General features: G+C 34.1%; 2 protein-coding genes across 3 annotated transcripts; one reads left to right on the top strand and one right to left on the bottom strand.

Moving 5' to 3' along the window:
- Positions 1–123: 123 nt before the first annotated feature.
- LOC116124999 (protein AGENET DOMAIN (AGD)-CONTAINING P1-like) lies at positions 124–603 on the top strand. The gene has a single exon (XM_031410736.1). It carries the CDS (start codon positions 124–126, stop codon positions 601–603), a length of 480 nt encoding a protein of 159 aa, XP_031266596.1.
- A 1,114-nt stretch (positions 604–1,717) lies between these two features.
- On the bottom strand, positions 1,718–7,485 carry LOC116124997 (phosphoenolpyruvate carboxylase). Of its 2 annotated transcripts, XM_031410732.1 has the most exons (11): positions 7,356–7,485; positions 6,838–7,040; positions 5,951–6,345; positions 5,704–5,788; positions 5,069–5,291; positions 4,804–4,907; positions 4,578–4,665; positions 4,336–4,490; positions 2,943–3,941; positions 2,465–2,851; positions 1,934–2,236 (listed from the first exon to the last, which is right to left on the bottom strand). In XM_031410732.1, exons 2-11 carry the CDS (start codon positions 7,006–7,008, stop codon positions 1,934–1,936), a joined length of 2,910 nt encoding a protein of 969 aa, XP_031266592.1. In that variant the 5' UTR covers positions 7,009–7,040; positions 7,356–7,485. The 2 variants fall into 2 exon arrangements, with proteins under 2 accessions (XP_031266593.1, XP_031266592.1); XM_031410733.1 differs by lacking the exon at positions 7,356–7,485 and having other exon boundaries at positions 1,718–2,236; positions 6,838–7,008.
- Between the last annotated feature and the right edge of the window lie 7,234 nt (positions 7,486–14,719).

Here is a 14,719-nt window from a genome sequence, read left to right as displayed (position 1 = left end):
AAGGATTATTATAAATTTATTTATTTCCTAATTCATATCAACTTCAAATCACCTCTCCAAAAGCTCTATAAATACTTTCACTCTCCGAAAATTAATGCGTATGAACTTTTCATGATGAGGATAATGAGGACAAAGAGGATGAAGATGAAAGAAGAAGCTCAAATATCATCATCATCAATGGAGAATATTTCAGTACGGAAGTACGTGGAAGTTCGCAGCAAAGAAGACGGGTTTCTGGGCTCGTACTTCGTGGCCAAAGTGGTGGCGAGAGTGGGGAAAGAGCGGCTAAAAGTCGAGTACACGACGCTGGTGTCAGAGGAAGACGAGAACAAGAGACTGCGGGAGGTGGTGCTGGCAAGGGACGTGAGGCCGTGCCCGCCAATAATTGAGGTTGCGGAGTTCCACGAGCTGCAGAAGGTGGACGCGTACGACAGAGAAGGGTGGTGGGTGGGGAGGGTTATTGGCAGAGTCGGCGGCGGAGATGAAAATTATTTTGTTCACTTTGATAGTACTGGGGATAAGCTTGTTTATTCTGGTTCAATGTTGAGAGTTCATCAAGAATGGGAAAATGGAATTTGGGTTCCTTCTGAGAGAAGAGGCTAATTTGCATGGATTTGCATGAATTAATTAACAGTTATAATATTGAATATTGATTATGGATTATTAATTAGGATTAAAGAAATATAGAAATATTTGCAAAAAGAATTCGATTTGTATTCAAATTGCATTAGAAGATTAAAGAACTTTCGTTTCCATTTTTTTTTTTTTTTTTTTTTTAATAAGAGTTTTTATATCTATCATATTTTATTAAAGATTAAAACCTAATATTACAACACTTGCAAATTAAGTTACTTTTCAGTTTAAAATAATTATTCATATTTTACTAAAATATATACTAAGAAGTCAAACATTTTACAATTACTATTGTAATTTACAATCAATTTAGTGTAAATAATAGTTTGTAAATATGATCTTTAATACACTGATGATAAAACACATATATTATTATGAGGGGGTGGATCACTCATCATATATTTTTTTTCTTTTTTCGATGATTGGGTGTATCCGAACCAGCTTACGTGTACTTTAATTAATCTCTTGAAACTGTGAAACTATCGACCGAGTAAGAACTCCAATTGCTACCCCTAAACCGAGGATGCACTCAAACTCATCACTTCTTGAGTAATACACCAAAAAATAACTATTGAATCACTCAACCAACCAAAGGTAATTATCACTTATCATATTTCATACTGTTAACATATGTTCAGATTATGTCAAAAAAAATTAATTAGTGGAAAAATGTTTGAAAAAAAAATTCAACCAAACAAATATTCAAATTTTTACTATTTTAAGATATTATAGAAACATATTTTCAAAAAAAAAAAAATTAGATTTGAAAATAATTCTTTGAAATTATTAAAAGTATTTTTACATTTTAAAAATATTAAGAAGTTTGTAGCACTCTGTACTATCATGAAATTTGTCTAGTAAAAACAGTAATTAGAATTGTAAAGCAACAGCGAAATATATATGAAGGCGCTTTGTCAATTAATTCACACATCACAAATTTGACAAAGAACATCCTGATGGCATTGCTCTTGATCTTCATCTTCATCATCATCAACAACAAAAATAGTGGAAAGAAAACCAGAAGAATCTCACATAACATCACAAAGAGCTATTATATATTAAAAAGGTTCCATGCCACTACTTGTATTATAAAAACATAACAACAGTTTTACTAGGTTTTATAAGAGTTTGTTGCAACTATAACAATGCTGGTGGCTCTGATAGTATTCGAGCACAGCAGCCTGATCGTATAGCTACACGGACTCGCCTCAATTTTCCGGTGCATATAATTATTGGGTATTGCCTCTGTCGAGAAGTAAACAGAAAGAAGAACACAAGAAAAGCTCATTAATGACATCGTTTAACCGGTGTTCTGGAGTCCGGCAGCAATACCCTTCATGGTCAAGATGAGAGTGTCCTCCAAACCAGGGGCGTATTCACTTGATAGATTAAGTTTCACAAGCTCATCACCAGGTTTCGCTGATTCTGATTCCATAATTTCCTTCGAGATATGTGGCCGCACCTTCACGTTGTAGTTTGGATCACGAATTCGTTTCAGTGTGTAGGCTTGGCACACGTTAAGAGTTGTGATGTATGAATCACGCAGCCTCAGTCTTTGCTTCAAGTAGGGATCTCCTTCCAGAAGATCCTTGTGTCCAGCAATCTATACATACAAAAGAAAGAATTAGTTCCAAGTATTTGACAATTATCTTCAAAAACTATGGGGAAACAAGGGAGGCTTCAAACTTTGACAACACGGGGATGGTTCTTTTCTTATAAAACAAAAATAACTCATAGAGGAAACGAATGCGCTACCGAAAATAAAACCAGGTACAGTATCATAAAAGAATAACAAACAAAAAAAAGGGGTCTTCTGTTGGTGTAAATTTACCTGCAGAAGAAGGCTCTTGGTTTCTTCATAGTTGGTCCTCAGCCTCTGTCCGAATGACCATAGGTCTTGAGAAACAAGTAGCTGGTCAAAAAGGGCGGCTATCCCAGGGTTTCCCTTGGCGAACACCATTTCAACCAAATCAATCGTGACTCTAAAGAATGGCCATCCCTTGTACATCGCCTGCAGCATATGAAGATTCCTAACATCCTTCTGAATGACACGTCTGAATGCAGCTCCAAAACCAAGCCACACAGGAAGATGAAATCTTGTTTGTGTCCAGGCAAAGATCCAAGGGATTGCACGGAGAGATTCAATACCACCACTTGGCCTTCGCTTCGATGGACGACTTCCAATGTTCATTCGGCCATACTCCAGCTCTGGTGTAGCCTACAATCATATGCAGAACAGAATTGTTTAATTGATCACAAACATATCATTAATTTGAACAGATTAAAAAGAGACACGTGTGTGTACTTACAAGGCGGAAATATTCAACAAATCTAGGTTCATTGAACACAATGGAGCGGTATTCCTCTGTTGCAACAACAGCCATTTCATCCATCAGGGCACGCCATTCTGGTTTCGGTGAAACTGGGGGATGCATACCATGCTCAAGTGTGGCAGCTGTAAAACGCTGAAGTGTTCTGAAGCACAAGTGTTCTTCCCCAAATGATTGCTCAATAACCTCACCTTGGACAGTAACACGGAGTGAGCCGTGAATTGTATCTGGTGGTTGAGACAATATAGCAAGATGGGTGGGACCACCTCCTCTTCCAACAGTCCCACCACGGCCGTGGAACATAGTTAGTTTGACACCAAAATCCTTAGCAACTTTTATAAGCTCCTCTTGAGCCTTATATAGCTGCCAGGCGGCAGAGAACCGTCCAGCATCTTTACCTGAATCCGAGTACCCAATCATGACTTCTTGCTTACCATTAATCCGGTTTCTGTACCAATCAATTGAGAAGAGCCGAGACAGAGCAGCAGGAGCTGCCTCCAGATCTGCAAGCTTCTCAAAGAGTGGAACAACTCTAAGTGGCTGTTTCACATGACACTCACGCTGTAGGAGTTCAACAGCAAGCACATCAGATGGTGCAGTTGCCATTGATATTATATATGCTCCAAAACTGTCTGCTGGGAGTTCTGCTATGACATGAAATGTGTCCAAAACATCTGCAATTTCTTCAGTTTTAGGAAGATCAGGACCAAACAATGGTCGTTTGCCACTGAGTTCAGCTAAAAGCCATTCCTGTCGGCGTTCTTCAGACCATTCACGGTAGGAACCAATTTCCAAGTGCTTGGTAATGGCATCTAAGACATCAGTGTGGCGATCTGACTCTTGCCTGATATCGAGCCTAACAAGTGACAGTCCAAAGGTGGAAACTTGCCTCAAGAAATCCAGAAGGCTTCCATCAGCAATTGGTCGATCACCACAAGAGCAGAGTGACCTATAACAGAGTTCAAGAGGTTCCAAGAACTACAAAACAAAAAAACTAATTAGTAAAAAGAGACTACGGGAAAGTAGAAAAGAAAAATTCAATTTATGGGTTCATGCTATGATGTCCAAATCAACACTTGAGTATGATCTAAAAACAAAATCATTAATTACATAATCCAACTCAAATAACATTTTTCGCTTTTCTCTTGAAAATTACATTCTTAATGGTTCTTGTTACTCCAGAAAGGAGTTAATCAATCCATTATGCAACGTAACCATGATTACAGATCGACACTGCAAATGGAGGTGGAAATGAATACCTAGTGCCCTATAGATTGACTCACAGGTAGGGCAGAATAACATCAGAAAAAGAGCAAAAACTGTTTACTATTTGATAATAAAACACTTATATGAAGAAAAATGAAGAAGATACCTCGTCAACATTGGTGAATACTCCCTCCTCTGGAATATCAGAGATTCCATGGGCCAATAGCTGACGAGCACGTTCACGTGTCTGATACAGCTTATCCCTCACATCACCAAGAATTACACGATAGGGTTCACTTGGAGGAATTTGTTTCCAGAACTCTGGTAGTGAAATGAACATTAGAAACATTTTGAATACATTTATATCCTAAGAAATAAATTTCTAGAATGAGTCTCTGCTGCACTTACCAATATAGTGCTTTGCATCTCTCCTTGAGGATCTGTGAAGTTCATCAGAACGAACACGAAGCTCATCACTGCAACGCCACATGGACAACTGCAAAGAAAAAACTAATTAAGAAACTTAAAATAATGATGACAACATTATGCAACAAGGATATATGAGTGAAAATCTCACAATTGCAGAAACAAAGCTCCTTAGAAAAGGAAAAAAATCAGAGAAGCGATTAAATACCTCAAACATAAGATCCTCAATTTGGGAGTAGTACAAGTTAGCAGCCATCATTCTTGCCAATAAGCAAACATCCCTTGTGACCTCAGGAGTCACCCTTGGATTACCTGAAATTCATAACATTCAAAAATTAAGCTTTGGAGACAGAGGAAGACAAGAGCTCCTGAACTAGACACCACCCTTCTGATGTTATGCATGCCGTCTTTAATTCGATTACTTTGCTATGAAGTTTGTATCATAAATATTTCCCAATGGAGAAAGATCATACCATCACGATCACCACCCATCCAGGAAGAAAACTGAATAAGTGGGGCATTGTAAGGAACACGCTCATTGATCCCTATGTTTTTCAAAGCTGTATCAACACGGCGCAAGAATTTAGGGACACCCTGCCAGATTGTTTCATGGAAGTAGCTCATCCCTGCCCTCATTTCATCTTGTGGAGTTGGAGGGGTCCTTCGGATTTCATCTGTACGGAATGCAGCTTGAATCTGGAAGAGAAAGAAACATCGAAAAAGATTAATTTTGCAAGGATACTTTGCAATTAGTTAACAAATGCTAGATGCCCGTCTCATACAATTTATTTATTCAAAAGATGTTACCACACAACCAGGTTAACATAACTAAGAAAAAATTAACATCTCAATGCTAGTGAAACATAAAAAAACAAAGAGCTCTTAGCCCACCATGAGGATTATTTTAATTATATTTCTGTTAATAGCCAGCCATTTTATAATTGAAAAGTATACTAAATACGTGATACACAAAATTTACCAGAAGTGATAGTTAATCTAGTATTAAACAAATCGTTCAGCAACTTTTTAACAATTAGACTACTTTAGTAAAATGTTCTGTAATGGCATCAGAAGCCAAAGTAGTTAATTTAACAAACTGGGAGTTTACCTCTCGCTGTAGAGCCTCATCAAGCTCTTGCTTATCATCCGGAGTGATATCTTTGGCATATAACTGGGCTAAACAATTCCGAATCCTGAACACATCAGAAAACATACAAAAGTAACAAAGTTAAGCTAAAGAACATTCATGAAATCAGATCTTCATGGAGAGTGGAACTTAAACTTACCTGATAATGTTAGCTAAGTACATTAATATCTAAATGAAACCGTACAACGGTAAGAATCACAGAACAAACCTTCCATGCTTCTGAAGCAAAGATCTACGGACGGATTGAGTTGGATGAGCTGTTAAGACCAGATCCACAGTTTGATTCTTCAAAGCATCAAAAATCTCCTCCGGAGACTTCTTTAGTTCTCCCACAAGTCTCTTGAAAGTTTCTTCAATGTCAGATTCAGTTGTTGCGGAGTTCTCATCCACGAAATTACCTGTTTTCACCTTCTTGATCCTTCGACGGTAAGCAATCTGAACCTCCTCAGCCAAGTTGGCCAAGTTAAGCATGTGGGAGAAAGCTTTAGCAATAACAATGGAGTCCCCAGGATCCAAACTTGTCAATACATTTCCAAGCTCCTCAAGTTTTTGGGGCTCATGCTTCCCTTCATACTCAGCAGAAAGCTCATAACACTCTTGAACCTAAACAAATTTAACATCATCAGTTAAGTTGTGCAATTACAAAAACCATCCAAATTCTTCTTAAACATTTTTATTTTACCGTAGTCTCATATAGCCTTTGATCACTGCAATTGTGGTTTTAAATAAATCAAAAACCCCGAAGCTATGCAAATAACTCGATTTAAAATAGCTTAATTTCAAACTGAGTCACTTAACACTCAAGTCAAAGCCTTTAAGATACTTTGACTTAAAAATAATAACTATAACGAGTCTTCCTGTATACAAAGAAGAGTTATCTGGGTATCAATTGAAACCAGCTAATCCATGAGATTCTGGGTTCAGTGAAAAACACAAAGTTCCAAACTTTTCACACCATAAATTGAGAATTCCACTCAATTAAAGGTATCAGTTAAAGAGTGTTTGGCTACATGAGGATCAGCCAAATTCAAGTTCGAAAAAAAAAAACGATGCTTGAAATGATCGGAAACGGAATCAAAAGAGAAAATGACAAACCGTTTCTCTGAGATCCTCTCCATGCAAATCTTGAAGAATATCAAGGAATCGATCCAAAAGCAGAGCATCATATTCAATCAACTTATCATCTTCACTAACTTTTCGAGGCACCAGAAGCCTCAGCTGTGCATCAATCGATGCCATCTTCTCTATATTCCTAGGCGCCGCCATTGTTCTCCACTCTTTTCAGCTAATCCTTCTCACTGACAAGAATAAGAATCTCAAACCTTATAATCAAAACTAAAAAACTAACAAATAATTAAAAAAACAAAAAACAAAATCTGATCACAACCCAGAAAAGTAGATCCTCTGATAAGAAACTTTGATTGTTAAAATAACACGTGTATGTAGCAAAAAATGTAGCTTTATGAAAAAAAAATCTAACTTTTGGGCTCATATAGAAACAGAGCCAAAAAAAAGAAAAAACAGAGTATGCTTACAAATGGAGTTGAAAATTAATAGATTTTGAGAGGGACCCAGATGAGAATAAATGAAAAGAGTTATGGATAATGAAGCACCTGAATCCGCGCAAGTGAGATTGAAGAAGAAAAGACAGAAATTGGATCAGAAAAGAGAGAGAAGAAGAGAGATACAGAGAAGAGATGAGGAGACAGTGATATATATAGAAGAGAGTGAAGAACAGAAAACAAAAACAAATTTGGAATTTCAATTACTTTATGGTAATTCCATTTCTCTCAGTAAAGGGCGAAATTTGTGCTAAAAAAATATTAAAAGATTTATTTAATTATTTATGAAAGTAAATTGAAACTCCCCTGCTTTGTTTTGTTTTTGTTTCAACTAAGTGAAGGCTTTTGAACACCTCTGAGGTTTAGTGAGATAACAGAAGACCCACAGATTTCAGAATAAAACAATTACATCCTAGTATAAGTGTTCAGTTCTCTGGAACTACAAGGGTATAAGTGTTCTATTCTGAAACTTATGAGCCTTTTATAACCTCACTAAACCTTAGGGGTGTACGGAAAACCGTAAGTGTGTTAGTTGGTTTGGTTTTCCTTTCTCTCTCTTCTTCTTCAATCTTTTTTTGTTTTATTTATTGAGTTTTATTACGGTAGTCTGCACCCATAAAGTTACCGGAGTTGGTAAGTTAACAAATATCAATTTATTTAATTTAATTTAATATTTTTGTTTCTCTACTTGGTAAAGGAATATTCTTGAATGATGCTTTTATAAAATTCTGAATTCTACAGTGAACTTCTTTCCAAGTGGGCAAACGATTCTTCCAACTTTCCATATTTTCTTATCGGGACTTGAAGTAACTGTGTTTATAACTAGTTCCATATTTTTTTTATCTTCTAATAAATAAAATATATGAAAATAAATAAATAATATTTTTGGCAATCTTAATTTTTTATATGCATTCTCTAATATTTTTTTGTTTGCTTTTTTAATATATTTTTATTGCAATCTATGTTATTAAAATGGCAAATTACAGTAGAACTTCTCTATAGTTATAATGTTGGGATCAACTAAATTTGTTATTCTGAGGAGGTTATAACTTAATAGAGGTGTAGTTACAAGAATTATTTTTTTATTCAATAATTATTGTTTTGATTTCTTATTTTATAATTCATGTTTTAGTAGTATTAGGATTTCAATTCATTATTTTAGTAGCATTAGGATAGTGCGAAAATTGATATCAAATAGTCATTGCAGAATTGAGTTATTAGATTCGACAGCTTCATTACACTAATCAAATGATATTAGTGTCTTCCTCAATAATCAAAATGAGCAATAAGTCATGTATATTTTAACTAAAGAAGAAATCATTACTAGAATTAAACAATAAGAATAATGATATAATCCTGAGGATGATAGTACGAAAATACCAAAGGTTTCGTGCCAAGAAACTCTAATCATACTTGAGAAGCTATAAATATTTTGGCTTCAACCAGAAGGTATCCATGCTAACGACTTATTATGTACCTGTAAAATAAAAGATGTGATAACAATTTTACAACATAAATAACTGTCCTAAACAACTTTAGATAAATATTTTATTTTATCTTAAATTTTTAATGTAACATAACATATATTTTTTGCAATATACATATAATTATTACTATGTAGAGGTAAGTTCCTTAAGACGGGATCTAGAAAAATTATAACTTATTACAATGTGAAATTTATTCTTATTTATAACTGGCTCGAGTTGAGACCATAATTTTTTATGACTACATGAAGGTTATTTCTATATAGAGTATCACTATATAAAGATTCTACTATAATTAGTTATAATCCTTTTTTTTTTTTTTTTAATAATCGGATGTCCACTTTATGAGGCTCGAGTACAAGATCTTTTGGTAACCTACTCAAATAGTAAAAGTCTTATTATTCCGCCACAAGACTAATGGTTGTCATAATCCTTCTTTTTCTTGCCATACAAAGGGAAAAAAATAGTTGTAATTAAGATAACAAATACATTATGGTTTAGTTAATAGTAAGATTTTATTAAATTATGTATGTTCAATTTGCATTTTCTATGTTCGTCAAACATAGAGTAAAAGTTTAAACTCATTAACCAAAAATGAATTCCATTATTATTTTTAAAATTTATTTATAAACTATACCAAACTCTTTTTACCCTTATAATATACATTAACAAAAATCTATTATATATTAAAAATTCCCTGGGAAAAGAAGCTCGTCTAATCTTGGAAATGGTTCATCTGGTGTAGCTTCAGGCTTCAGCCTTCACATATGCCTAAAAATGTATAGAGTGTTTGTTGGTCATTAAGGAGGGAAATTTGTCACTCAATATTCATTGGTGGTTACCACTAATTCCATAAAATTAAAAAAATAATAAAAAAATCAAACCCTTCTTTAGAATATGCTTTGGTGAATTATTTATTCTTTAGGGTATATAATCATGAAGATTAATCATAAATTAAGAAGAATTTCCTAAAACTATTCTATATTAATCCAAAACATGACACGTCTATTAAGGCATACACAAATTTTTATTTTTTAAGTTATAGCATAAAACAAATGTATTGTATATACATAAATGAAAATGCTAAAGTTTATTAAAGATAAAAGTTGTGGTTGATAGGCATGTTGGTACACATGCAAACAAAAGATAAAAGATGCGTTTGGATGAAAGAAAAAGTAAGAGAAAAAAATAATTCGATCATTATCACTAATTAAGCTCATAGTTTAGGATTAATCAAAAGGCTGCAAGGTTAAATTATTAATTAAAATTAGAGAGTTTCACATGAGTGGGATCAGTAAAATAATAAAGTTGGGTATGTGTCCGCATCAACTATGACATATTATGCGCATAATCGTGCATGCTTCCATGTGGTTATGTAACTCTCTATTGGATCTTGTCTCTCGAAACAAAACCACTTTTCTTTTTTATATTTAACATATTTCATCTTATCAAAACCACTCCTGAACATCATTGAGTAGCTTGATAACAAAAAAACAAAAAGAATATAATTTATGTGGTCTCGAGTTTAATAAGTCATCACGACTTCTAATAAGGGTGATCATTAGAGTTTGTATCCGATTGATAATTTTAAAATCCCAAAAGATTAGTTGAGATGATATGCCCAAATTAGCTCGGATATCTCCGATTATTAAAAAAAAAAAAAAAAAAAAGACAATTGTTAGCCATTAATATTTAACCAAAGAAGAGATTATAGCTCAACATATATTTAAAAGGTTATGTGTAAAGTTTAAGATGATGAAAACACGTAAACCTGTTTGTCATCGTTTTTTTAAGGTAACTATAAATATTGTGATAAATATAGATTAAAAACATAAAATAATTTTGTTTTATTTTGCAGATTACAAAAGGATAAGTAAATAAATATTACCACATCTTATGAGATAAAATAACGATGAATTTTTAATCATTTCCTACCCAAAATGGTGTTTAGAAAAAGTTTAAAGTCTTTATACCATCAAATTTTAGTTATTTTGTAACAATTATGGTATTGTTCTAAGTGAGACACATTTTTTTTTTTATAAACTGTTATTTCTTCTTTTTTTTTTTTTTTTGAAACAAAAAAAAATTTCAAACTAGTAAGATATCGATCTAGTATGATAATATGACAAATTCTACTTTATATTAAGTGATTATATATACAAATTTAAGAGGTAGTAATTTTTTTTTCTATTTTGTCTTGAAAAAATGTATAATATTTGTTCATTTATATTATCCTTTAAATTTAAAAAAAGTTTCATATGTTACAATATTTTATGTTTGTCATAATAAATTACAATAGATACATTTCACTGTTTTATTTTTAGATATTGTTTTCCAAAAGTGATGATGTACATATTGCCATATTTTGAAAATACAGAAATCACGTTTTTTTTTATTTTTGAATTCAATTAAAAAAAAAAAAACAATTGAAAACTTTAATATGATAATGTGATATATTTATTTGTGTTAAGAAATGTTCACATGTGTGGGAGAGAAAAGGATTATAAATATATATCATAAAACCTAAATTATAAAAGTCAACTATGAATTATGTGACTCCCACAGCATGACTCTCGCATGTGTTCAACGTGTGACATTACATCATGGATCGAATTGGGATTTAAGTTTATAATTAACCAATATTTCATGAATCAAATAACATATATATATATATATATATATATATATATATATAATATATATATATATTAAATTATTATAAGAGCGGGGTAAGAATATTACAATGGTGCTGCACATTGAATTATTAATTCCTTATATTTTTAGTTCATTCATATTAGGTCATGATCCCACCACTATTTTAAGGAGTAAACAATTTTCCCACTCAGTTTTGCCTTAACGACATTTTTTCACTGAAACGTTTTAAAATATTACTTTTCCAGCAAAAGTTTATATCCGTTTCTACCCAAATACATTTCACTTTTTCAATCGTGTTTTGACAAGTTATCAGGAGTTAGGGTAAAAGAGGTTTGTAAGTGCATACCAATGTATTGAATGGTGGTGATGGATTAAATATTAGCAGCCAGAATCAATTGGAAACCAGATAAGAACATGAAACCTTAACTTTGAGGTGATTGACAATTGACGAGAAATCAGGTATCGGGGTAAGTGAGTTTTTGTAGAGAGAGATCAAAGGTTTAAATAGTGGTGATGAGAGAATTTTTATTGTCAGGATCGGCTCTAGTAGTAACAGAATATTTACTTTAGGTGGAAAATGATATTTTGAAACTTTTTAAATGAGAAGTCATTAAGACGGCAGACCTTGGATGGAAAAGTCGTTAACTCTATTATTAACTCTTCCCAACATGATCCCTCTTATTTTCTTCTCATTTTCGATTCTATTTCCAATAATTCATCCATACATAATTTTTACACAAATTTATGATAATACTAATTAACGAAAATTAACCAGCAATTTGAATTCTGAATCGCTTTTCCCGGTAGAAGCCAGAACAAGAACATAAAAAATCAAATTACGTGAAGTCTAGGATACGTGTTTGAAATTTCGAATCCCAAGCTTTGGATTTTGCATAAAACATTTTGAAAAAAAATGTATAAAATACTTTGTTCCTACTCTAAAGAGGAATTCAGTATTGAATGCCAATATCTGTTATAAATTAATGTGATTTTTGACGTGTTTATATGAAAAGAAAATTGTGTGATTGACTTGATAGTGATGTTAATGGTTGAATTAATAAAATAACTTGATAATCATACAGGGTCGTGTATATTCATCACGCATGCTCGCGTGACCCAATCATACTTTAAATGTGATTAAATAAAAACGAGTTTAATTTTGACTCCTGGAAAGAAGCACCGTTTTTTTTATTTAATTAAAATAGTTTTCCTCAGGCTTATTTATTTTTAATTTGTATATTATTTTGTATAAAATTAAGACCAGTCATTGTAAAAAAAATAGTCATTGATTGAAAAGGCATTTGGGCAGCCTATGAGCATCATCAACTTTTGACTATGAAAAGGCGTGATCATGCTGATAATAAGTTATAAGAAATGAATAATAGGGGGTGACTATTAATTAATATTTTATTCACAGCTTATCAACTTTTGATAACCCCTCAGATAACTCCTTATTTTATTAGCAGCTTCGATTATTCCCAAGGTTAAGACGATGCCTTGGAATATCCCTTTTTTTTTTTTTTTTTTTACCTTAATAACATTTTCCCTTTTTATTTATTATTATTGTTGACGCTTGATTTTGGACGCCAACCCTCGCACGTGGGAACTCTGAGCTGACCCAGGAGACACACGTGATGGATCCATGAGATTTGAATATGGAGCTGAGATTATATATTTGCAGAAAAGAAATAAAAGATTGACAAGAGGGGTTTTTATATTGGTTCGGATGCAACAAGCGACTCCTACATCCCCTGTTTTTTTTATTTGATCTCTCACTATTTCTATGAATTTGCCCGTACATACAAAGATGAGAAAACAGTGTTTTTACAGAGAAAGAATTGAAGCTAAATCTCAGCCCAGCCACCAGCCTCCTTTTCTTCGGAAGAGAATGCCCATTTATTCACATTTGCACTCAATGCAATGATGTGTTTGCAAGCTGCCTTGACACATGGAAGGCTTTGTCCATTCATCTCTTTGAAATGAGATAAAGTTAGTGAGAATATCTTTGGAGATATGGGCTTGACCTGGTATAAAGAGACATTAATTGTGCTGACATAGGCTTGACTTTTGAGGCATAACAAAGCCCCCCAGTTTTTGAAGTGCGTAATCGCGCTTCAGAAACTAAGTCTTTGATCTGAATTGCTGCAGTCTCGAACTGAAGAGCTCGAACTGAAATCTGTTAGGAAGATGATCAGAAATCTGTTAGGAAAACGACCTGAAATCTGTTAGGAGCGACCAGAAATCTGTTAGGAAAACGACCAGTATACTGTTAAGAAAACGACCAGAAATCTGTAGGAGCGACCAAAATCGTTAGGAAACGAGCAGAAATCTGTTAGGAGCGACCAGAAATCTGTTAAGAAACGACCAGAAATCTGGTAGGAAGACACCAGAATCTGTTAGGAAAACGAGCAGAAATCTAGTAGGAGCTCGACCTGAAAGGTCATAACGAGCTCAATCTGAGCAAACAAGCTCAACTTGAGAGCAAAACGACCTCGACCTGAAGGTCAAAACGAGCTCAAAAAGCAAAACGACCTCAATTTTAGAGGTCAAAACGAGCTCAATCTGAGCAAAACAGCTCAACTTGAGAGCAAAACGACCTCGGCCTGAGAGGTCAAAACGACCTGAATGAGCGAAACGACCTCAACTTGAGAGGTCAAAACGACCTGAATGAGCAAAATGACCTCAACTTGAGATTCAGAACGACTCAATGGCAAAACGACCTCAATTTGAGAGGTCAAAATGAGCTCAATGAGCAAAACGCCCTCATTTGAGAGGTCAAAACACCTGAATGAGCAAAATGACCTCAACTTGAGAGTTCAAAACGACCTGAATGAGCAAAACGCCCTCAACTTGAGAGGTCAAACGAGCTCAATGAGCAAAACCCTCAATTTGAGAGGTCAAAATGAGCTCAATGAGCAAACGACCTCAATTGGAGAGGTCAAAACGAGCTCCATGAGCAAAACGACCTCAATTTGAGAGGTCAAAACGAGCTCAATGAGCAAAACGACCTCAATCTGAGGTCAGAACGACTCAAAAAGCAAAACGACCCACTTAAGAGGTCAAACAGCTCGACCTGAAAGGGTCAAAACGAGCTCGACCTGAAATTCAAAACGAGCTCAACCTGAGAGATTATAACAGCTCACCTAAGAGCACAAGAGATCAGATCTCAGCGTGTGATCAGCGATCTGAACACGCGATTTGAAGCTAAAGATCCGCGATCTAAAGCTGAGGATCAGGATGGCATGAGCGTGCGATCTGCGATCTAACCACGCGATC

This window comes from Pistacia vera, unplaced genomic scaffold, assembly GCF_008641045.1.
Source record: "Pistacia vera cultivar Batoury unplaced genomic scaffold, PisVer_v2 Contig1585, whole genome shotgun sequence".
Taxonomy (NCBI): domain Eukaryota; kingdom Viridiplantae; phylum Streptophyta; class Magnoliopsida; order Sapindales; family Anacardiaceae; genus Pistacia; species Pistacia vera.
The sequence above is the reverse complement of the archived record's forward strand: the minus strand, read 5'-3'. Positions and strand labels throughout refer to the sequence as shown.